At 48.4% G+C, this 23,366-nt stretch overlaps 2 protein-coding genes across 4 annotated transcripts in view; one reads left to right on the top strand and one right to left on the bottom strand.

Annotated features, from left to right (window-relative positions):
* The window catches only part of OLAH (oleoyl-ACP hydrolase), a 44,447-nt gene extending 38,404 nt beyond the window's left edge, over positions 1-6,043 (bottom strand). The window contains exon 1 of one of the 2 annotated variants that reach the window (XM_040434545.1): positions 5,940-6,043. In XM_040434545.1, the coding sequence (XP_040290479.1) occupies positions 5,940-5,947 (8 nt within the window). In that variant the 5' untranslated portion in view covers positions 5,948-6,043. The other variant, XM_040434546.1, reaches the window with a different exon arrangement.
* A 111-nt stretch (positions 6,044-6,154) lies between these two features.
* The window catches only part of CROT (carnitine O-octanoyltransferase), a 38,463-nt gene continuing 21,251 nt past the window's right edge, over positions 6,155-23,366 (top strand). Inside the window, exons 1-7 of one of the 2 annotated variants that reach the window (XM_040434542.1) lie at positions 6,155-6,264; positions 13,216-13,350; positions 15,057-15,181; positions 19,459-19,640; positions 20,739-20,863; positions 22,949-23,057; positions 23,220-23,313. In XM_040434542.1, the coding sequence (XP_040290476.1) occupies positions 13,236-13,350; positions 15,057-15,181; positions 19,459-19,640; positions 20,739-20,863; positions 22,949-23,057; positions 23,220-23,313 (750 nt within the window). In that variant the 5' untranslated portion in view covers positions 6,155-6,264; positions 13,216-13,235. Of the gene's footprint in view, positions 6,297-13,215; positions 13,351-15,056; positions 15,182-19,458; positions 19,641-20,738; positions 20,864-22,948; positions 23,058-23,219; positions 23,314-23,366 lie in introns of both variants that reach the window. The other variant, XM_040434544.1, reaches the window with a different exon arrangement.

The following is a 23,366-nucleotide window of genomic DNA, read 5'->3' as shown; positions in this document are numbered from 1 at the left end:
ATTAGTAGAATTAGAACATCATTTTACCCCAATTACAGAATCAAGGCCTAAGAGTACTTTCACACTCGCGGCAGAGGATTCCGGAAGGCAGTTCTGTCGCCGGAACTGCCTGCTGGATCCGAGAATCTGGACGCAAACTGATGGCATTTGTCAGACGGATTCGGATGTGGATCCGTCTAACAAATGCATTGCAATACCGGATCTGTCTCTCCGGTGTCATCCGGGAAAACGGATCTGGTATTAATTTTTATTTTGCATTTTTAAAGGTCTGCGCAGAGATCCGTTTTGCCGAAACACTTAATGCCGGATCCGGCATTAATACACTTTAATGTAAATTAATGCCGGATCCGGCATTCCGACAAGTGTTCAGTATTTTTGGCCGGAGATAAAACTGCAGCATGCTGCGGTATTTTCTCCATCCAAAAAACGTAAGAGGGACTGAACTGATGCATCCTGAACAGATTACTCTCCATTCAGAATGCATTAGGATAGAACTGATCAGTTTATTCCGTTATTGAGCTCCTGTGATGGAACTCAACACCGGAAAAGAAAAACGCTAGTGTGAAAGTACCCTGATACAATTACTTCTCTATAACACAAGGTGTGAAACCAAGCCCATGAAAATATTTTGAGTGCTATTTCACTCCAATTACAGAATCAAGCGTTATAGAATTAATTATGTATAAAACAATGTGGACACCACAACAGCAGTAGTATTCAAGCACTTTTAGTGACTCCAATTAGTGCAGCAAGGTGTAATAGTAATTGCTCCTATTAGCCAGACTTTACACTCTCCTATTGGTCCCTGCTCTCTCCCTATAGTGCGGATAAAGCCTCCCTATTATATCCCTACACTATCTCTGTGCTGACCCCGCTCTCTCCCTATAGTGTGGATAAAGCCTCCCTATTATGTCCCTACACTATCTCTGTGCTGTCCCCGCTCTCTCCCTATAGTGTGGATAAAGCCTCCCTATTATGTCCCTACACTATCTCTGTGCTGTCCCCGCTCTCTCCGTATAGTGTGGATAAAGCCTCCCTACTATATCCCTACACTATCTCTGTGCTGTCCCTGCTCTCTCCCTATAGTGCAGATAAAGCCTCCCTATTATATCCCTACACTATCTCTGTGCTGTCCCTGCTCTCTCCCTATTATGTGGATAAATCCTCCCTATTATATCCCTACACTATCTCTGTGCTGTCCCTGCTCTCTCCGTATAGTGTGGATAAAGCCTCCCTATTATATCCCTACACTATCTCTGTGCTGTCCCTGCTCTCTCCGTATAGTGTGGATAAAGCCTCCCTACTATATCCCTACACTATCTCTGTGCTGTCCCTGCTCTCTCCGTATAGTGTGGATAAAGCCTCCCTATTATATCCCTACACTATCTCTGTGCTGTCCCTGCTCTCTCCCTATAGTGCAGATAAAGCCTCCTTATTATATCCCTACACTATCTCTGTGCTGTCCCCGCTTTCTCCCTATAGTGTGGATAAAGCCTCCTTATTATATCCCTACACTATCTCTGTGCTGTCCCCGCTCTCTCCGTATAGTGTGTGGATAAAATCTCCCTATTATATCCCTACACTATCTCTGTGCTGTCCCTGCTCTCTCCCTATTATGTGGATAAATCCTTCCTATTATATCCCTACACTATCTCTGTGCTGTCCCTGCTCTCTCCCTATTATGTGGATAAATCCTTCCTATTATATCCCTACACTATCTCTGTGCTGTCCCCGCTCTCTCCCTATTATGTGGATAAATCCTTCCTATTATATCCCTACACTATCTCTGTGCTGTCCCTGCTCTCTCCCTATAGTGCGGATAAAGCCTCCCTATTATATCCCTACACTATGTCTGTGCTGTCCCTGCTCTCTCCCTATTGTGTGGATAAAGCCTCCCTATTATATCCCTACACTATCTCTGTGCTGTCCCCGCTCTCTCCCTATTATGTGGATAAATCCTTCCTATTATATCCCTACACTATCTCTGTGCTGTCCCTGCTCTCTCCCTATAGTGCGGATAAAGCCTCCCTATTATATCCCTACACTATCTCTGTGCTGTCCCTGCTCTCTCCCTATTGTGTGGATAAAGCCTCCCTATTATATCCCTACACTATCTCTGTGCTGTCCCCGCTCTCTCCCTATAGTGCGGATAAAGCCTCCCTATTATATCCCTACACTATCTCTGTGCTGTCCCTGCTCTCTCCCTATTATGTGGATAAATCCTCCCTATTATATCCCTAAACTATCTCTGTGCTGTCCCTGCTCTCTCCCTATAGTGCAGATAAAGCCTCCCTATTATATCCCTACACTATCTCTGTGCTGTCCCTGCTCTCTCCCTATTGTGTGGATAAAGCCTCCCTATTATATCCCTACACTATCACTAAGCTGTCCCGGAACTGCTCAATAGTAATATTCCTAGCACTGTCCCTACCGCCTGTCACGTCTCTCCCTGCACTATAAAATGGCGGAGACCAGGCAGGAGGAGGCTTTCTATGGGGCTGTGACATCACAGGGGCTGGCTAGCTGCTGATTAGCTGTCTGCACGGTATTATGGGCGATCCCTCGTTCCCAGGCTTCTCACTTTCACTTTGTAACACGTGCAGCAGCCATTTTGGAAAAAATATGATTCGTTACCACGAAGCACGAGGAAATTCGGATTCATGACTAATCAAATTTTTCCTGGAATTCTGATCAAATGCCACTTCATCAACTTTAAGTCTATAATGCAAACGCTTAGATCCGTTCAGAACGGGTCCGTTTGCATTGCCATGGACAGGGGAATATTTTTCGTGGTGATGCAGACGGATCCGTTTTGGCTTGCATTGGGAGTCGGTGGGAGACGGATCCGCTTGAGGATTGAGCCATATTGTGTCGGCTTCGGGCGGGTCCGTCCCCATTGACTTACATTGTAAGTCTGGACGGATCCGTTTGCCTCCGCGCGGCCGGGCGGACACCCGGGCGCTGCAAGCAGCGTTCGGGTGTCCGCCTGCTGAGCGGAGCAAAGGCCAAACGGTGCCAGACTGATGCATTCTGAGCGGATTATATTTTTTTTATATATGGATACATTCATTTTATATAAGTATATCACTTCGGATGGTATTCAAACACTATCAGTGTATATTTTAATTGTATTTATTTGAACAAAGGATGAATACCAGTTACAATAACTCTGTTGGTCTTTCAAGTACTCCATGACAGAATTTCAGTATAGCCGAATTATACCAAGTTGGAGTACACCTGTACATCTCTATATAAAGTCGACTAGTTTCATGGGAAAATCAACCACTGAGGAAGGAGTCCAGTTAACTGGTGAAGGATAACCCCATGAGACTAAATATACATTGAAGCGCTTCAAATCGACCAGGAATAGTGGGATCGCATCCAAAAAATTTGGTAAAGAAAAAACCTGAAATCAACAGCCGCAGTGACATCTGACCTGCTTGCTTGATTGCGCACCTGTGCAGGAACTAAACCACACAAAACCACTGAGACGGCACTCCTACAGTTGATTGCTGCAGATCCCTGAATCTATCTCCTGGAAACTACATCGCAGCCTGTAAGCGTACTAGACGTGGGACGCCACGTCAACCGCAGTACAGCCGGCATAAATCTACTGAACTGTAAGTAAAACCAATGCCGTATGGATGTATACACAGGCAAAGTGAATGGATGTATTGCTAAACTTGTAGCAAAAGAAATGTGAGTGACTCAACCACACATCCTCACTTCGGCTACATGGAAACTAACCTGTGAACCTCCTAAAATCCTGATTACCACGGACTGCGTCCAAATAGCGTGGATATCAGGTCCACTGGACAATTAATGTAACACGGACATTCAGAGTAATAGAAAATAACAGAAAAATTTGAGACTCTATTCAGGACATTTCTTCCCTAGGATTTTTCACATAATTTTATATTTTAGTGTTGCTTTTTATGGATGTTTGCAATTTTAATAATTTTAAAGTGACTATAAATCTATATAGCATGCAAATATATGTTTAATAATATTTTATGTATATATATTTTTTTCTGGTATAAATAAATTTATTGTCTCTCCCTATTGTGCGGATAAAGCCCCCCTATTATATCCCTACACTATCTCTGTGCTGTCCCCGCTCTCTCCGTATAGTGTGGATAAAGCCTCCCTACTATATCCCTACACTATCTCTGTGCTGTCCCCGCTCTCTCCCTATAGTGTGGATGAAGCCTCCCTATTATATCCCTACACTATCTCTGTGCTGTCCCCGCTCTCTCCCTATAGTGCGGATAAAGCCTCCCTATTATATCCCTACACTATCTCTGTGCTGTCCCCGCTCTCTCCCTATAGTGTGGATAAAGCCTCCCTATTATATCCCTACACTATCTCTGTGCTGTCCCCGCTCTCTCCCTATAGTGCGGATAAAGCCTCCCTATTATATCCCTACACTATCTCTGTGCTGTCCCCGCTCTCTCCCTATTGTGTGGATAAAGCCTCCCTATTATATCCCTACACTATCTCTGTGCTGTCCCTGCTCTCTCCCTATAGTGTGGATAAAGCCTCCCTATTATATCCCTACACTATCTCTGTGCTGTCCCTGCTCTCTCCCTATAGTGCGGATAAAGCCTCCCTATTATATCCCTACACTATCTCTGTGCTGTCCCTGCTCTCTCCCTATAGTGTGGATAAAGCCTCCCTATTATATCCCTACACTATCTCTGTGCTGTCCCTGCTCTCTCCCTATAGTGTGGATAAAGCCTCCCTATTATATCCCTACACTATCTCTGTGCTGTCCCCGCTCTCTTCCTATAGTGTGGATAAAGCCTCTCTATTATATCCCTACACTATCACTAAGCTGTCCCGGAACTGCTCAATAGTAATATTCCTAGCACTGTCCCTAGCACCTGTCACGTCTCTCCCTGCACTATAAAATGGCGGAGACCAGGCAGGAGGAGGCTTTCTATGGGGCTGTGACATCACAGGGGCTGACTATCTGCTGATTAGCTGTCTGCACGGCATTATGGGCGATCCCTCGTTCCCAGGGTTCTCACTTTCACTTTGTAACACGTCCAGCAACCATTTTGGAAAAAATATGATTCGTTACCACGAAGCACGAGGAAATTCGGATTCGTGACAAATCACATTTTTCCTGAAATTCAGATCAAATGCCACTTCATCAACTTTAAAGAGGACCTTTCACCTGAAAATGAAAGTTAAACTAAAGATATAGCCTTACTTACATGCCCCCGGTATTGCTTATTCAGTCATTCATTTTTCAATCAGTGCCCCCGTTTTTCCGCGCTGCCCCCCGGAATATTTGCCGCCTTGTATGCTAATGAGCCATTCGGCTCAACTGGGCGGGCCTTCAAAAGTTCTCCCGGGCGTGTCATTCTTCTCCCTGGCACGGAGCGCATCCAATCAGCGCGCTCCGCTCTTAGCCAGGGAGAAGACGCTCCAGTTCTCACGAGATTTGCGAGAACTGGAGCGATTTCATCCATCCGGAGCCGGCGCCATCTCGCGAGAACTGGAGCGTCTTCTCCCTGGCTAAGAGCGGAGCGCGCTGATTGGATGCGCTCCGTGCCAGGGAGAAGAATGACACGCCCGGGAGAACTTTTGAAGGCCCGCCCGGTTGAGCCGAATGGCTCATTAGCATACAAGGCGGCAAATATTCCGGGGGGCAGCGCGGACAAATGGGGGCACTGATTGAAAAATGAATGGCTGAATAAGCAATACCGGGGGCATGTAAGTAAGGCTATATCTTTAGTTTAACTTTCATTTTCAGGTGAAAGGTCCTCTTTAAGTCGCTCAACACTAATCAAGACTGTAAAGCAGAACCCATACACATAACACAGCTGTAAACTCACATACAAAAGGTAATACTTTATACATCATGACACTGCAAAGCACAGAGACTCCCTAGACCGCGTCCACCATGTCCTAAGGAGTCTTTACCCATGTACCTGCTCATCTAGACAGTGACTCCTTCCTCTTCAAGGCTGACAACGAGACTTTGCCCTTTTCAAAAATGGCCGTTCGCGTGCATTCTTTTGATTGGCTAGCGCTAGTGTTTACAATCCCATGAGCCGAAGCGACAGTCCAATTGTAGGACATGGCCACGCCCAGCGGGGGGCGGGGTCTCATTTGACAGGTCTATTCCCTGTGTCCAATCGTCGCACTTTGAAGGGGTTTGTCCCCTGCAGTGTACCGTAGCGTTGTGTAATTGGCGATAATCCAAGGCAGAAGTGATCATTACAGACGGAGTTCGCACCGGAGCCTGAGGCACAGGTGACGGGACTCGGTGGCTGTAACGGCGGGAGGTGGGCGGTGCTTGTAGGGAGGCTTTATATGGTCGCACTGGGGAGTCTTTCCTGGCGCTAGTTGTGGATTAGACTTAAAGGGCAACTCCACTTATTGCTGAGCTCAACGTCACTGGTGAAGTGTTTATTCTTAGGTCACTTAGTTGATGACTACCCCCATCATGCACCAGAAAGGCATGCTGTGCATAGGATATAACGCGTGTAAAATGCTCTGTTTGCGGATTTTGTGTGTTAGATCCGGTTTCTTCTTTCGCCTGACATTCGCTATCTGTAGGAAGAAAATATCCTCAATCTGAATCTTTTATGACATTTTCCTGCACCAGAAATACTTCAGTAAGACAGACATGGGGTGAAAAACGTGCTTACCTGATGCTGTGGCCCCAGCCTTCGGTATATGTAGGCAATGGGCATTAAGTTATTATGAGAAGGCATCTGGTCGTGAGCAGGGACTGGCCTTGGACCTTTAGTCATGAGCAAGGGCTGACTGCGGGCATCTAACCATGAACAGGGACTGGCTGTAGACATCTAGCCGTGAGCAGGGACTGGCCGCGGGCCTCTGTTCGTGAGCAGGGACTGGCCGCGGGCCTCTGTTCGTGAGCAGGGACTGGCCGCGGGCCTCTGTTCGTGAGCAGGGACTGGCCACGGGCCTCTGTTCGTGAGCAGGGACTGGCCGCGGGCCTCTGTTCGTGAGCAGGGACTGGCCGCGGGCCTCTGTTCGTGAGCAGGGACTGGCCGCGGGCCTCTGTTCGTGAGCAGGGACTGGCCGCGGGCCTCTGTTCGTGAGCAGGGACTGGCCGCGGGCCTCTGTCCGTGAGCAGGGACTGGCCGCGGGCCTCTAGCCGTGAGCAGGGACTGGCCGCGGGCATCTAGCCGTGAGCAGGGACTGGCCGCGGGCATCTAGCCGTGAGCAGGGACTGGCCGCGGGCATCTAGCCGTGAGCAGGGCCTGGCCGTGGGCATCTAGCCGTGAGCAGGGACTGGCCGTGGGCATCTAGCCGTGAGCAGGGACTGGCCGTGGGCATCTAGCCGTGAGCAGGGACTGGCCGCGGGCATCTAGCCGTGAGCAGGGACTGGCCGCGGGCATCTAGCCGTGAGCAGGGACTGGCCGCGGGCATCTAGCCGTGAGCAGGGCCTGGCCGTGGGCATCTAGCCGTGAGCAGGGACTGGCCGTGGGCATCTAGCCGTGAGCAGGGACTGGCCGTGGGCATCTAGCCGTGAGCAGGGACTGGCCGTGGGCATCTAGCCGTGAGCAGGGACTGGCCGTGGGCATCTAGCCGTGAGCAGGGACTGGCCGTGGGCATCTAGCCGTGAGCAGGGACTGGCCGTGGGCATCTAGCCGTGAGCAGGGACTGGCCGTGGGCATCTAGCCGTGAGCAGGGACTGGCCGTGGGCATCTAGCCGTGAGCAGGGACTGGCCGTGGGCATCTGGCCGTGAGCAGGGACTGGCCGTGGGCATCTGGCCGTGAGCAGGGACTGGCCGTGGGCATCTGGCCGTGAGCAGGGACTGGCCGTGGGCATCTGGCCGTGAGCAGGGACTGGCCGTGGGCATCTGGTCGTGAGCAAGGACTGGCCGTGGACCTTTAGTCATGAGCAAGGGCTGGCTGCGGGCATCTAACAATGAGCAGGGACTGGCCGTAGACATCTAGCTATGAGCAGGGACTGGCCGTGGGCATCTAGCCATGAGCAGGGACTGGCCGTGGAGATATAGTCATGACTCGTGAGCAGGGACTGGCTGCGGACATCTAGTGACAGGGGGCACACTGCAGCCCCCCAGTAATTAGGAGGAACTTTACACGTTGCCTGTAGCACACATGAATACCCAGATCTGCTTAATCATGTGCAGGGTTTACTCTTCCATATCTGGGGCAGAGTTCACATTACACCGGGACACGCTCCCGGCTGAAATCTGTAAATGTTTGATTAACCAGTCTTATCAGCGGAGGGCGCCAGGGCCTGGGGTGCAGCATGTGCCCGCTCAGCTCCTCGCATCACCGTTCTGCAGGTTACAGCGTGTGCTCTTTATAGGATTAGAATGGATTCTATGAGTTTTTCCCAAGATTCCTGTCATTGCAGCAGCCAGCCTGCTTGGTGATGGTTTCCAGGAACAATGCACTCAACGTGAAAGAATTCCAAAATAATAAGCACAAAGGGAATAAGTGCAAAATGGAAGGAGGCACTCCGTCAGAAAATACGTTTCCGAAATGGACCCAACCCAGGCCAACAAAAATACAAAAAAAGTCTTCCTTTGTAGGGAATCCTCCACCACATGACCAGAAATATGACTTTCTAGGACTTTGGTCCAGGAGGACTGGAGGAATCGGTGACAGCACAACGTGAGGAAATTCTTGGCGTTATTAAAAGCTTATCATGAGGGCAGAACGCGAACATAACCAGGCGTCTTGCTTCATTCCCCTGTAAAATCCATTGTGTGGACGTCCCCTAAGGGGAGTATTTTTGCTCTTTTGGGTAGTGCGACCTCTGGTGATGTTCGTGTTCTGCCCTCATGATAAGGCCACAGTCCAATATATTGGGGGTCATTTACAAACGCTCAGTGTGAACAGGCTCTAAAAGTGCCATTTTATGTGTCATAATGACCCATCTGTGAAGACCACCCAGCGGAGGTAGCGGGATGCTCTGGGAAAACCTTGGGTCCTGGCATCATGTGGTTGTGACACTTACCACCTCTCTAAACATTTTACAGACTAAGGGGGTCATTTACTTACTGATATACAGTACTTTTTGGTTATTTGCGCATTTCACATCAGTATCACAAATTATAACCATGTTTTAGTGAAGAATTGGTATTTCTGCATCAAAGTGTGTAGTTCAAACATATTACACCCCAAAAAAATTGCGTTTTTCCCATTGTAAATTTGTCAATACCAGTGTGCAGTGTGTTTGTGGAAATGGATTGGCTTAGGACATTTAATTGCACTTATGTCTTTAAATTACAGAAAAAAACGCCTGTCATTTTGGCTAAATTTTACAAATCTGACAAATCTTTTACAAGTCATTTTATGTGGTAATAACTTTGGATGCCTTTTCTTATCCAACCAGTTCTGAGACTGTTTTCTCGGGACACATTGTACTTCATGTTACTGGTAAATTTGAGTTGGGATTTTTAAAGGGAAAATCTGTTCCCTGGATAATCAACATTAAAGCAAACGTAGGTTTTGTATGGTGCACAGGGCCCCTGTCAGGTCTCCGCTCTCTGTCCTGTACCCTTTGTCTTTGGTTGGGAGGGGTATGACGAGGCAGTATGGGCGTTATTCCCGTTGACACAGGGGTCCACACATTCCTTGGCCCTGCTCATAGGGATATCTACAGAGGGGACCCTTTTGGTCTGCAACATATGATCCAGGCAGGAAGGAGCCCCTATGGATCCCTTAGGGCAGGCATGCTCAACCTGCGGCCCTCCTGCTGTTGTAAAACTACAACTCCCACAATACCCTGCTGTAGGCTGATAGCTGTAGGCTGTTCGGGCATGCTGGGAGTTGTAGTTTTGCAACAGCTGGAGGGCCGCAGGTTGGGCTTGCCTGCCTTAGGGTATTCCCACTTGGCAGATTTGCTGCAGAAATTTGTCAGTGAACGGAGCAGTTTTGGCAGGAAGCGCGTGGATTTCTGAAGGCGCCAAATAGTTTTGACCATTTTGCCCAAGCTCCTGGGGGCATTACCCCCTGTGCTGCCCCCGTTCAGGACAGGAGACCAGTATCATTGTAAATACAGCTTAAGATGTGACTGGAGAGTAGGATGTGATGTAAGAGAGGAGACAGGAATCACTGTAAATGCAGCTTTAGATGTGACTGGAGAGTAGGATGTGATGTAAGAGAGGAGACAGGCATCACTGTAAATGCAGCTTTAGATGTGACTGGAGAGTAGGACATGATGTAAGACAGGATACCAGCATCATTGTAAATGCAGATTTAGATATGACTGGAGAATAAGATGTGCTGTAAGACAGGAGACCGACGTCATTGTAAATGCAGCTTTAGATGTGACCGGAGAGTATTACTTGAAGCAAGAGAGGAGAATAGCATCATTGTAAATGCAGCTTTAGAAGTGAATGGAGAATAGGACGTGATGCATCATAGTAAATTCGCCCATTCCTCGGGGCAGGGGTCTGGAATCCGTTCCTGCGCTGAAGCTCCTGTCTCCTCCTCGTGGAAATCCATATGGATAACTCGCTCCATACCGTTCACTGTGCAGACAGGTTCCCACTGCTCCTGCACACAGTGGAAATCCCTAGTGCCAAATACTCTCTTCCGTCCACCATGCTTTAGACTTCTCTATTTCATCTATTACTCAAGACCCTTATTTGTTCATAGCAACCGGCATGATTTAACCTCTTCTTGAATCAATCCCTCTGATGCTAGGCTGTAAATCCACTTGCTTTCTATCCGCCACATTCTTGCTACATAATCCCCTCACTGCCAATTTGGTTTAACCCTTTCTACTCCCAGTTCTTTTCACACAACTCTTATGTTGTGCCTTTCCTCTATTATTCCTACTAGAGGTCTATGAATGAATTGCTAGCAGTGTGTAATAAAGCTCCAGTCGGGGGGGTCCCGGCACAGCCTGACACTGGCTGGATAGCTAACCGGTAACACCCATATGGGCCTTCATTGCAAACTGCTGGTGATTCATTCCCAAACTACTAGCAGGAATAATAAAGGAATGGTTACTAAAACAGACAAGTCAGGATAGGGGACAGGCCCTTTTTAAAGGGGTTGTTTCATCTGGAACTTTGATGGCCTGTCACCAGGATATGTCATCAAAGTCAGATCGATGTGAGTCCTACCCCAGGCCCGCACCTGTCTCTAAACGCAACCCCTGATGGTGAAGGAGAACGCCCTGCACATGTGTGGCACGCTGCCCCTTCATTTCTATGGGAGTTCGGAAATTAGCTGAGTGAGTGTGCTCGGCTATTTTCGTCACTCCCATAGAAAATAATAGAGAGCGTACTGCGCAAGCGCGGCCACCACTCCATTCACTTCTATGGGCCAACGCTTAGCTATTTTCAGTAGTCCGATAGAAATGAATAGCGAGGACACTGCGCAAGCGCGGCCACTACTCCATTCACCTCTACGGGCCAGGGCTTAGCTATCTTCAGCAGTCTGATAGAAATGAATAGAGAGTAGGGATCGACCGATTATCGGTTTGGCCGATATTATCGGCCGATATTGAGGATTTTGAACGTTATCGGCATCTATTTTGCCGATATACCGATAACGTATTGGGAACACAGAACGCGCTGCTCTCAGCGCTCTCCGTGTTCCCTCCGCAGCACAGGGGAGAAGGAAGCAGTGTCTCCTCCCCCTGTGCTGCTGCTGCCGCTGCCTCCAATGACAGGACGGAAGACAAGAGGAGGGGAGGGGCTTTGGCCGCTGCGCCACCAATGAAGATGAGTCTTTCATTAATTCAAATACAGGAGGCGGGAGCTGGCTGCAGAATCACATAGCCGGCTCCCGACCTCAATGAACGGCAGCTGCGGTCCGCGGTAGTTAACCTCTTAGGTGCCGCGGATCGCAGCTACCGCTGATAGAGGTCGGGAGCCGGCTATGTGATTCTGCAGCCAGCTCCCGCCTCCTGTATGTGAAAGAGAGGTATCTTCATTGGTGGCGCAGTGCGCCCCCCCCCCCCCCCCCCCTCAAGCCCCCTAGTATTAATCATTGGTGGCGCAGTGCGCCCCCCCACCCCAATAGTAAAAACATTGGTGGCGCAGTGCGCCCCCCCCCTCAAGCCCCCTAGTATTAGTCATTGGTGGCGCAGTGCGCCCCCCACCCCCATCCCAATAGTAAAAACATTGGTGGCGCAGTGCGCCCCCCACCCAGTATTACTCATTGGTGGCAGTGGCCACAGGATCCCCTCTCCCCTGCTCCTCCGATCGGAGCCCCAGCAGTGTAAGCCTGGGGCTCCGATCGGTTACCATGGCAGCCAGGACACTATTGAAGCCCTGGCTGCCATAGTCAGCTCCATGCTGCTGTGTGCACAGAGCACAGGGCAGCAGGGAGAGTGCGAGATCCTATTCACTCTGATAGAGATCTATCAGGGTGAATGGGACAAGGGTTCTAGTCCCTAAGGGGGCTAAAAGTTAGTAAAAAAAACAAAACACAAAAATATTAAGTATAAATTAAAAAGATTTACAAAAAAATAAAATAATAATAACACGTTAACAATAAACATTAATTTTCAGCAGATTTGTGTAGGAAATTTTTTTTTTCCTCAAAAATAAAAATACCCAGAATATCGGTATAAATTATCGGCTATCGGCCTGAAAGTTGACAAATTATCGGTATCGGTATCGGCCCTAAAAAATCAATATCGGTCGATCCCTAATAGAGGGCGTACTGCGCAAGCGTGGCCACTACTCAATCCGCCTCTATGGGCCAGGGCTTAGCTATTTTCAGCAATCCAATAGAAATAAATAGGGAGCACACTGCGCAAGCACGACCACCACTCCATTCCCTTCTGTAGGAACGCTGGAGATAGCCGAGCCAGCGCTTAGCTGTTTTCGGCAGTCCCATAGAAATGAATAGAGAGCACACTGCACAAGCGCGACCACCACTCCATTAAGTCCTATGGTAACGCCGGGAGCCCCGGCTCGACTATACTCGTCAGTCCCATAGAAATAAATGGAGTGTGGCCGTGGTCCCGTTCTGGGTATATGCCACTAGTGTCTCAGATGAGACAGCTCCTCTTTAAGCCTGGGAAAAACACGCCTTTTTAGGAGACATGTCAGTAGGTCGCGCAGGAGAATGGATCCGTTAAATATCTTCCACGAAGAGCTGGGGGGGGAGTAATCCTGGAGGCACATGCCTTGTCACCCTGTGTACAGTACACCTCTGTATATTAGCGCAGCACAAACATCAGGCCTCACATGGTGACACAGCGCGTATTGACCTTTCTGTCTTTCCCTGCAGATGCTTGATCTTTCCTCATCATGGAGAACCACGTGTTTGGGTCTGTAGAAGAGCGGACCTTCCAGTACCAGGACTCCCTCCCTCCTCTCCCCGTCCCTTCCCTGGAGGAGTCTTTGTCTAAGTACTGTGACTCAGGTAACGTGTGTAAGGCGCCAGATCTGCCAAGCCCTGCAGCTCTTACAGGACGTTCGTTCACACCGGGCTTTTTGCAGTAGAACTTTGGCACGGACAGCCGTGCTGAAATTCTGCCGGAAATTTTGCACCTTTTCTACCTACCGTGCATCTCAATGGGAGGCAGCTCTGAGGATCACGGAGCAGACATGTCGCTGAGATGGGAGGGAGAAAAGAACGCAGCCGCCGGCAGGTTTTCGGCAAAATTTTGGCGCCCAAATTCCACTGAAAATGCAGTTGTGTGACCTGGCCCCTATCAGAGGATTTCCACCTGAAATAAGGACGCGGTAGATAAGAGGGTCCCATGGCGGGACCCCACTGTATGAGCCCCGGGTGGGGAGTGGCGATGTAAGAGCAGACCCTGTCCATCTATCCGTCCGCGGTCAGCCGTTCATGTGCGCCATATACTGTAATGCTACATTAACCCTTTAGCTGCCACTGCAGGGGGAAAATATATGACCTCGTTAAACTCCCCGGATCCGTTGAAGGCATTGCAGGAGAAGCTCGTGGATGCGTGCAGCTATTTCCGATCCTCCACGGGCTGAAAGGCTCCCCCCCCCCGTAGGTTAGCAGATGCCACGACTTCAGCTATTAAAGTGACAATTTCAAAGCTTGGAGAGTAGAAGCGCCCCCGGACGGGTGACCCTGGGGGGGTCTGGAGTCACTGGGGATGGGATCCCACTCTTTTGGGTTTTGGAGCTTGCACACCTCAGGCCTTAATCGTGCAAATATTGAGAAATTCTTATAAATACGGCCAGACGTTCGGGACATCATGACACCGCGCACAACGCTGGTCCACTGAATGTTCACTTATCAAGGTTTATTTGTCACTAAGACCGTTCAGTGCCCTAAGGGGTTAAAATCCATACCATACCAAAGCCACCCTCCCCCCAGTGCTAGTTAAAGGGCTTGTCCCATGAAAAATATTCTACGTTTTTCAAATCAGCACCTGGATTAAAAATGTTGTATCTCCACTGATTTATCTAATAAAATGTATCTGTATAGCGTCACCTGCTGATTGTTTTTTTTTTTTTTCCCCTTATCTGTCTGTCCACCTTTGCTGAGGTGGTCGCTGATGCTCAGTTCCATTCATCAACTGCCACCTACTAGAAGCCATGATAGGTGACACACACCCTGAGCTGTAATAGGGAGAGAGCTGTAGTAGAAAGACACACCCCCTTAGCCCTGATAGGGAGAGAGCTGCAGGTGAATGGACACACCCCCTGAGAATGGACACACCCCCTGAGAATGGACACACCCCCTGAGAATGGACACACCCCCTGAGAATGGACACACCCCCTGAGCTACTAGCTTAAAATAAATTTAGCAGAGCAATGAATGAGGAGATCTCTGGATCCATGTGAGGTGCAGGGCTGGTTCTAGCTTTGTTAGAAAGAGATCGTCATGTACTATATGATGTCTGATTTTAGTTTTAAATCAATTATGGGATAACCCCTTTAAACTTCACTGAAGTCAGCCGCCGGTTTCCTGACCCTGGCTCGGTGGGTTTATGGACAGGTCGGGGACACTTTTAGATTCTATCCTTGTGAACACGTTTTTGTACAAACTGGGACCTTAAAACGAGTCTGTTTTTGGTCTGACCCCATAAGAGAAGCAATAAGTGACCGGTGCTCCGTGTCCCTCTGACCTGGGCTGTTTCTTTCTTGCAGTAAAACCCTTTCTGAATGAAGAAGAATATAAGAAGACTTGCAGGATCGTGAAAGACTTTGGAAATGGAATAGGCAAAGAACTCCACCAGAAGCTCCTAGAGAGAGCAAGAACGAGGAAAAATTGGGTACGCCTCCCTGCATAGAGTGCTTTGGGGCTCATTCATACGACCATATGAACGGGTCTGCATCCGTTCCGCAATTTAGCAGAACGGGTGCGGGCCCATTAATTTCAGTGGGGCCGCAAAATATACGGACAGCGCACATATAGAGCATGTCCTATTCTTGTCCGTATTTTCTATATAGTGCAGGCCCTGTGCGTTCAGCATACAGCTGGTATCCATGTTTGGCGGATCCGCTATTAGCGGCCGCAAAACACGGCATGGTCGTGTGAATGAAGCCTTATAGTGTGTTTTCACTTAAAAGGGGCTGTCTACAAAACAATCTCTATCCCTAGAGAAGCAGGGGGGGGTCTCCTGTTCAGGATCCCCCTCTGTAATCCAGAGAGAAGAACCTTTAGGGTCCATTCACACGTCCGTAGTGTATTGCGGATCCGCAATACACCCGGCCGGCACCCCCATAGAAATGCCTATTCTTGTCCGCAATTGCGGACAAGAATAGGACATGTTCTACTTTTTTCCGGAGCTGCAGACCGGAAGATCGGGGCCGCGCTATGGAAATGCGGATGCGGAGAGCACATAGTGTGCTCTCCGCATCCACTCTGTCCCCATAGAGAATGAACGGGTCTGCACCCAATCCGCAAAATTGCAGACCCATTTGTGGACGTGTGACTGGAGCCTTAAGAAGGGCTGACTCTGGCTTAGTGGACGCATGCAGATGGGCACCATGTAATTATAGATTCTCAAACTTCTATTACTTTGAAATTTCTGCTAATCCGGCACTGCGCCCAATTTTCCGACTATAACGATGCGCATACGGTATTATCACTCATCATTTATTGTGCACTTTACCACATGACTAGGACAGGCGGCAGTTTATGGTGCAGAAACTAAACCCACCCATATTTGTATGGCAAATGAGCCCGCTCACCCGGCTTGTCTTGGCACTCGTTATGCCAGATGTTAACCCCTGGTGCACAGATATGCCATGTCTTTCCACTCACAGACAGCAAGGGTGCATATGCTTGGCATAGGAGGTTACAATCCAATCTAGCACTGACACATCGTTACCTTTAGCACATCTCTTTAATTCACATTAGCCCATTCGTGGCGGTTCACGTGGAGTCCTGCCAGGTCCTCTATCCTAGGATCAGTGTCGGATCACTCGGTGTCATAGTTAATCCTCTCTACTTAAGACGGAGGAAGGAACTTGAGATCTAAGTGACTGTAAAGAACATTAGACACAGTCTGGGGTGTGGATACAGGGCTTCTTGGTTTGCCACCAAAACACAAGTTCAGTCATCAACTTTTTGAGCCGGAGCTACTCTGAAACAGCTGATGTTTCAGATATCGATGCCCTTTCCGTGGAGTAGGCCATCAGTTGTTAGAAGCTAGACAACCCCTTTATAGGGGGTTCATGTAAAGGAAGACGACAGCAAATCATACAGCCGTTCAGTATGGCAACAACCTCCTGTTTCCCCCATCCCATTGCAGAAATTACTGAAGCTCTGCTAACTACATGTCCCAGGATGCCTTGTCCAGGCCCGATCAAATAGAGAGGTTTGGGCCACATCATATCAGAAACTAAAGTGTCCTAAATCATTCTAAATTGTGAGCAGGGTGCTGGAGGGTTAAAGATGTAAGGCACAGGAGAGGCTACAGGCTGTGCCCACTGCAGCATCTACGGTAAGCAGCCTGCAGGGGATTCGGTGGCAACTTTAACATACACAGGGCTAAGAGCTCCCCATATACATTTTGAGTATGGTCGTCCGAATGCTCCATTTTTGGCGCCACTGGATCCCAGTCTAATGTGTATGGGGAGCTCCCGACATTATGTAGTGGAAGAAAAAGTTCAGGAGAATTAGAATTTTTTTGTCCAATGCTTCTGTTTCTCCTGGGAGATAAGCTGCCACCAGATGCATCTGCCATCGCCTTTCTCCTCCTTCCCCATTGACTGGTACTTTTCTACAATGGCCGGGATCAGAGATGACTCCGCTCCCAGCTGCTTAACCCTGCAGATTCCACAGGTGCTATTGGAAAGGTGATAAATACTTTTTTATTGGATAGCTCCTTTAAAGTGAGGAACCTGTGACCAGGTTTGAGGGAAACACCAAAGCTGGCCATACATTTGAGATAATGATCAGCCGAGGGATTGTTCGTACGAACGATCCCACCAACTAAACTGCCTGACCTGGGAGTCCGTTTTTTTAAAATAAAAACAGGCTCCCTGGTGCTTGAGCACAATGGCAAGTGATTGGCTGAATTCGTCCTATCGCGCCATCAACATGCAGTTTCCGAAGTGGCCGAAGTTTTCCAGCATGGCGGATCGCATTTTCGGCAGACAAGAGTCTGCCATTAGTGATCGGGAGTTTTTCAAACGACAGTCGGCCGGAATGATGATAATCTTATGTCTATGGCCACCCTTAGAAAGTCAGCTCTGCTACATCTATTTTGTCCTCTGCACCTGGAGGTAGCTGCCGTTGGTTTCAGACAGCATCTCATTGACACAGGGAGAATTTCTGAAGTGTGAACAGACCCCCGTCGTGTTCTCAGGTCAGCCTATTGTCTCCTCTAATGGAAGCCTCGGGGATCAGCTACTTTATGTTCCCTTCCAAACTGCAGAAACTTCTGTGCATTTGAGATCGTGGGAGGGGAGCACAGTTAAAGGGGTTACCTGAAAATACAGAAACATGGCTGCAGGGTGTTGGACCCCTGACAATCTGATATTGATGGCCTATCACCAGGGTAGACCATCAGTAATAAAAATTCTAAAATACTCCTTTACGGAAAACCAGATGACTTTTTTGTCTCGTACAACTCCATTTATAGGTTCCTGTTGTGCAGTGCGTATTCCTATATTAACAGGCAGACCTGCCGCCATATTGTGGAGGGGAAGTATATATATATTTGAGCTTTTATTCTAGGGGTACACTTGCCTACACATAGTGGAAGGGTCATGCGGTATATAATATACATTTTAGTCCTGGTGGTCCAGAGGCAGTCCACAATCAGATCCAAGGGGTTAGCACTTTCTGGTGGTCTTCCAACATCACACATGGTCAGTATGCCAAGCAGGGGGATTGTGGGTCATGTGAGCAGGGTCAACCTTGAGAATGACTACGTAACTTTTCTTGGCTGCGCTTCTGATACTTCCTTAAAGGTGTTATCCCACAAATTGATGTACACCGTTATTTAAAGGCCAGATTTGTCCCTATGACATCGTCTGACCTTTAACATGTGCGCTTGGCAGCTGAAGACATCTGTGTTCGTCCCATGTCCATATGTGCTCACATTACTGAAAAAATATATATGAAATGTTGATATATGCAAATGAGCCTCTAGGAGCAACGGAGGCGTTGCCATTACACCTAGTCTCTGCTCTCTCTGCAACTGCCACGCCCACTGCACTTTGACGGACAGGACCAGGCAGTGTAAGAGTGATCATGCCTGTTCCTGTCAATCAAAGTGCAGAGGGTGCGCTCTGTTGCAGAGAGAGCAGAGCCTCTAGGTGTAAGGACAACATCCCCGTTTCTCCTAGAGGCTCATTTGCATATATTAAAACTTGGTCATGCCTCATTGGCCTTGTCCGTCACAGTGCAGAAGATGTGTCCAGGCTCACAAATGCTGCTAAACTTTTTAGCTCCTTTGCTCACCTATCTGCAGCTCTGGTCTCTTCAGTTTCTGTGGGTGGGCAGCAGTTCATCACATGTGACCATCAAGCACCTTTTTTTTTTTTTTTATATATATATTTTTTAATCTCTGTTCACTTCTGTGTAGTACAACTCCCAGCATGCACGCTTACTCGGCTGTTCTTGTAGCTCCCATGGAAGCGAAAGGAGCATTCTGGGAGTTGTAGTTCCAGAACAGCTGGAGCGCCGGAGGGATGCTGAGCCTTGGTGTAGTGGATTCCATTTATATGGTTCCGGGATTGTTGTACAACAGACGCCACTAGCGCCTTATGAACTCCACTGACTCACAATTACGGAACTCAGACGGACTTGTCATTCTGACAACAAGAACAGTGCCGCATCCATCGCCTTTCTTCCAGGAAAATCCGTCAGAATTGGCGACGGGCACCTCCGGCAAAAGTGTGAACAGAGACTAAAGTGATTGCATCCGATGGGAGAAAACCTCCTCCTCTGTGATGTCTGTATACCCCATTATGGCGTAGGCCAAGGGGTTATCGTCATCAGACAACTGATGGTCTGAGCGGCTGTGTGTTATATATTCATCCTGCAGGTAACGAGGGAATTGCTGGCGTCTGATGTCCTTGTCTTGTCTTTCAGCTGGAGGAATGGTGGCTGAATGCAGCGTATCTCGATGTACGGATGCCGTCTCAGCTCAATGTCAACTTTGGCGGCCCTGCCCCTTACCTGGAGCATTACTGGCCTCCTAAACTTGGCACCCAGCTCGAAAGGGGGAGCATAACGGCATATTATACCCTGAAATACTGGGATCTCATCAGGAGGTGAGCTCTTATATCAGGTGACACTGCGACGGAACCATCGCTGCAGAGACAAAACCATTTCTACTAGGGCTCATCACACGACCGTATGAATGGGTCGGCATCCGTTCTGCAATTTTGCGGACCCATTCATTTCAATGGGGCCACAAAAGATGTGGACAGAACACCATGTGCTGTCCACGTCTATTGCTCCGTTCCGTGGCCCTGCAAAAAAAGGTAGAACATGTCCTATTCTTATCCGTTTTGCGGACAAGAATAGGCGTTTCTATCATGGGCCACCCATTTTGTTCCGCAAATTGTGGAATGCACACGGGCAGCTTCCTTGCTTTCCGGATCCGCAATTTGCGGAACCGCAAAACACGGCGCGGTCGCGTGAATGAACCCTTGGGGTGCATTGACACGACATTATGTATTTTGCTCAAAATGCAGATCGGCGAGAAATATGGATGACGTCTGTGTCGCATCCGGTTTTGTGGTGGACCCATTGTAACAATGCCTATTGTCTGCAAAACGGACAAGAATAGGACATGTTCTGTCTCTTTTGTACGACTGCAGAACGGACATATTGTGGGCTGTCCGCATTTTTTGCGGTCCCATTGAAGTGATTAGGCAAAAAATGCGGATCGGATGTGGTGCAAAAATACAGTCGAGTAAATGAGGCCTTAACAGAGTTTTTCATTTTTAGTAAATTGAGTAAATAAATGGATAATGAACATTTCTATAACATTCTTATGTACTTTAGTTTTTTATTCTTTACCAGTTTCTAGAAATATGCTTGCTGTCAGTGAATGAGAACATCTGCTCTCATCTGATAAGTGGATACAATTGAATACAATGCTCTGTGAGCTCAATAGCCTGGACTCCAGACTGATACGTTGTAGCAAACCACCAGAGAGATCTGTGCAGCTGTTAGGCCTCATGCACATGACTATAATTTTTTTGGGGGGGGGGGACAGATGTGAGTGACCTCAATCTGTGCACTTCTGGCGCGATTACAGTTGTATTTCCCCTATTCCAGCGCCATTTAGCTGTTGGTACTATATACAGTCTGTGAGCTCAGTCATTTCTCCCCCTTTTCCTCCTGACGTCTTCCTTTTACAGGGAGAAGCTGGCCGTTCACAAGGCGAGGGCTTCACCCCTGGACATGGCCCAGTTCCAAAATTTGTTCAACACCTGCAAAATCCCCGGTGTGACCAGAGATCGCATTTGCAACTACTTTAAGACTGGTGAGTAAAGCTTATATTACTGCAAGATTTAACCCCTTGCATTACACAATTCCGCTGGCGTAATCCACACCATTATGTCCGTTCTGTATAACGCCACTCACTGGCGTCGTCCTGAGGATTTCTTGTGGAAGTGAAGCATTTCCTCTGTTCATGTTCACATCTTGGTTCGGGCCCATTTCACCCTTTTGTCAAGACGTTAAACATTCCGTATCTTGGTTCAATTCATTTCGGAAAAAGCTTGGTGATGACCGATATATGGCTGCTACAGCAGGTCCCTCTAGGCCAGTGGTGGCGAACCTTTTAGAGACCGAGTGCCCAAACCGCAACCCCAAAACCCCCTTATTCATCGCAAAGTGCCAACGTGGCAAGTTAACCTGAATCCTACAGTCCAATATAGTATATCTTTCATGTACTTTATCATGTAGTAGCTATAATAGCCTGTCTACATTAAGTGCGCTGCCTGTGCTGTTCATGGTGCGTCCTGCGCTGATGAATGGCAGGAAAGGTCTAAGGCATATTGGTACACTCAGGCTTTTTCCAGGGTGTGGGTGCCCACAGAAAGGGCTCCGAGTGCCGCCTCTGGCACCCGTGCCATAGGTTCGCCACCACTGCTCTAGGCCAGTGATGGCGAACCTTTTAGAGACCGAGTGCCCAAACTGCAACCCTACCACCCACCCACTTATTTATCGCAAAGTGCCAAGACTGCAATGGCAATGAATACCAATATAGTATATCTTCAATGTACTTTATCATTTAGCTATAATATCCTGCCTACACTAAGGCATATTGGTACACCATAGACTTTTTCCAGGGTGCGAGTGCCCACAAAGAGGGCTCTGAGTGCCGCCTCTGGCACCCGTGCCATAGGTTCGCCACCACTGCTCTAGGCGTATCTTCTGACTTGTGCAGGTCCTGGAGACAGACCCGCCTCATTTTTCAGCAATACGTCTCCTGCGCCTATAAGGGGGGTAAGTGATAAATGATCGCGGGACCCCCTCCGATCAAGAGAATGGGGCTCCCATATATACTGTTTGAAGGGAGTGGTGGTCACGCATGTGCACGACTGCTGCATGAGGCTCTGTAGGACTGACTGAGATAGCCAAGTACAGCACTGCACAGTATGGCACCATAGACAGCGAATGGAGTGATAGGGTGCATGGACCCCCATTATCATGATCAGTAGGGGTCCCAGCAGTCAGATCCTGTCATTCCTATAGTCATTGCACATGGACCTCCATTAACATAATTGGTTGGGATCCCAGCAGTCAGACCCTGTCAGTCCTATAGACATTGAATAGTGCCAGTGCGTATGGACCCCCATTATCATGATCGGTAGGGGTCCCTATAGTCAGATCCAGTCCTAGAGTGGTAGTACACTTGCATGATTACGGCTCTATTCAGACATTATTCTGTACCCCTGTTATCGTGATCTGTGGGGGTCCTAGCGTCTGATCCATAGTGATCATTCATTTATAAATATTTTTCTTGGGCCAACCCCTTTAAATGTGCTGTCTGGTTGAAAAAAATCCTTGGAATTTCAATTTCAGGACCTTCAGAGAGCTCTGCACATCTCTGCATTACATGGACAACCCAGTGGGACCTGTAAAATACTGCATTATCCACCGGGGCGGACTGGGAACTTAAAGTGGCCCTGGAAAAAATACTAAAAGTGTCCCCGTTTTGTAGTCGGGTCCAAATTCATGGAAGGCAGAGCCAGTAATACCATATTGTGGCTCATTATACTGCCCCAAAGACCACAGTCCATCACAAAACACATCCTCAAAAACTTCCACTGGACGGCAGTGAGGAGGGCTTAGGCGGCCCCCTGGGCATCAGCTCCCTGTAAGGTCTATGGCCAATCCGCCCCTGGTTATCCCTGTGGTGAAGGGAAATCGATGCTGATGGTTTCCTATACATTACTGCAGATTGCAAGGGATGCCATCTTTGGGATGTTCTATTTTCAGTTTTTCATTGCAAGATCTTTCTAACAAAGTGAAACTGTCCAAAGTAGACGACCCCTTTAATTTTCTTCATGGCTGTGTGGAGCCTTGCACTCAATGCTTTTATCTCCTGTTCCTATTTCAGAATCGGAGGGCGGCTGTCCCACTCACCTGATTGCCATGTGCCGGGGACGGATCTTCACCTTCGAAGCTGTTCTCAACGGCCAGATCCTCTCTCCTCCAGAAATATTAAGGTTCTATTAATAAAACATTATTAAAATTGTGTAAAAAGTCAAGAAATTCGGGCAGTAGAAGGGGGGTCCCCTTGTAGCAAGTGCAGTCCCTGTGGCGGAGGACCTCTAGAGTCCTTAGACGACCTTCTGATTTGTCTTCTGTGATTCTTCATGTCCTTTCAGGCAGCTTTCGTACATCCAGAACCTTTGCCAGAGTGGCCGGGACGGCCTGGGACTGTCCGCATTGACCACAGAGGAGCGAACGCGCTGGGCCCTGGTTGGTTTATATCTCCTGCATTGCTTGTAAGTTTGTTTCCGACCGTATCGCTG

Source organism: Bufo bufo, chromosome 5, assembly GCF_905171765.1.
Source record: "Bufo bufo chromosome 5, aBufBuf1.1, whole genome shotgun sequence".
Taxonomy (NCBI): domain Eukaryota; kingdom Metazoa; phylum Chordata; class Amphibia; order Anura; family Bufonidae; genus Bufo; species Bufo bufo.
Note: the sequence above shows the minus strand (reverse complement) of the source record. Positions and strands in the feature narration are given on the sequence as shown.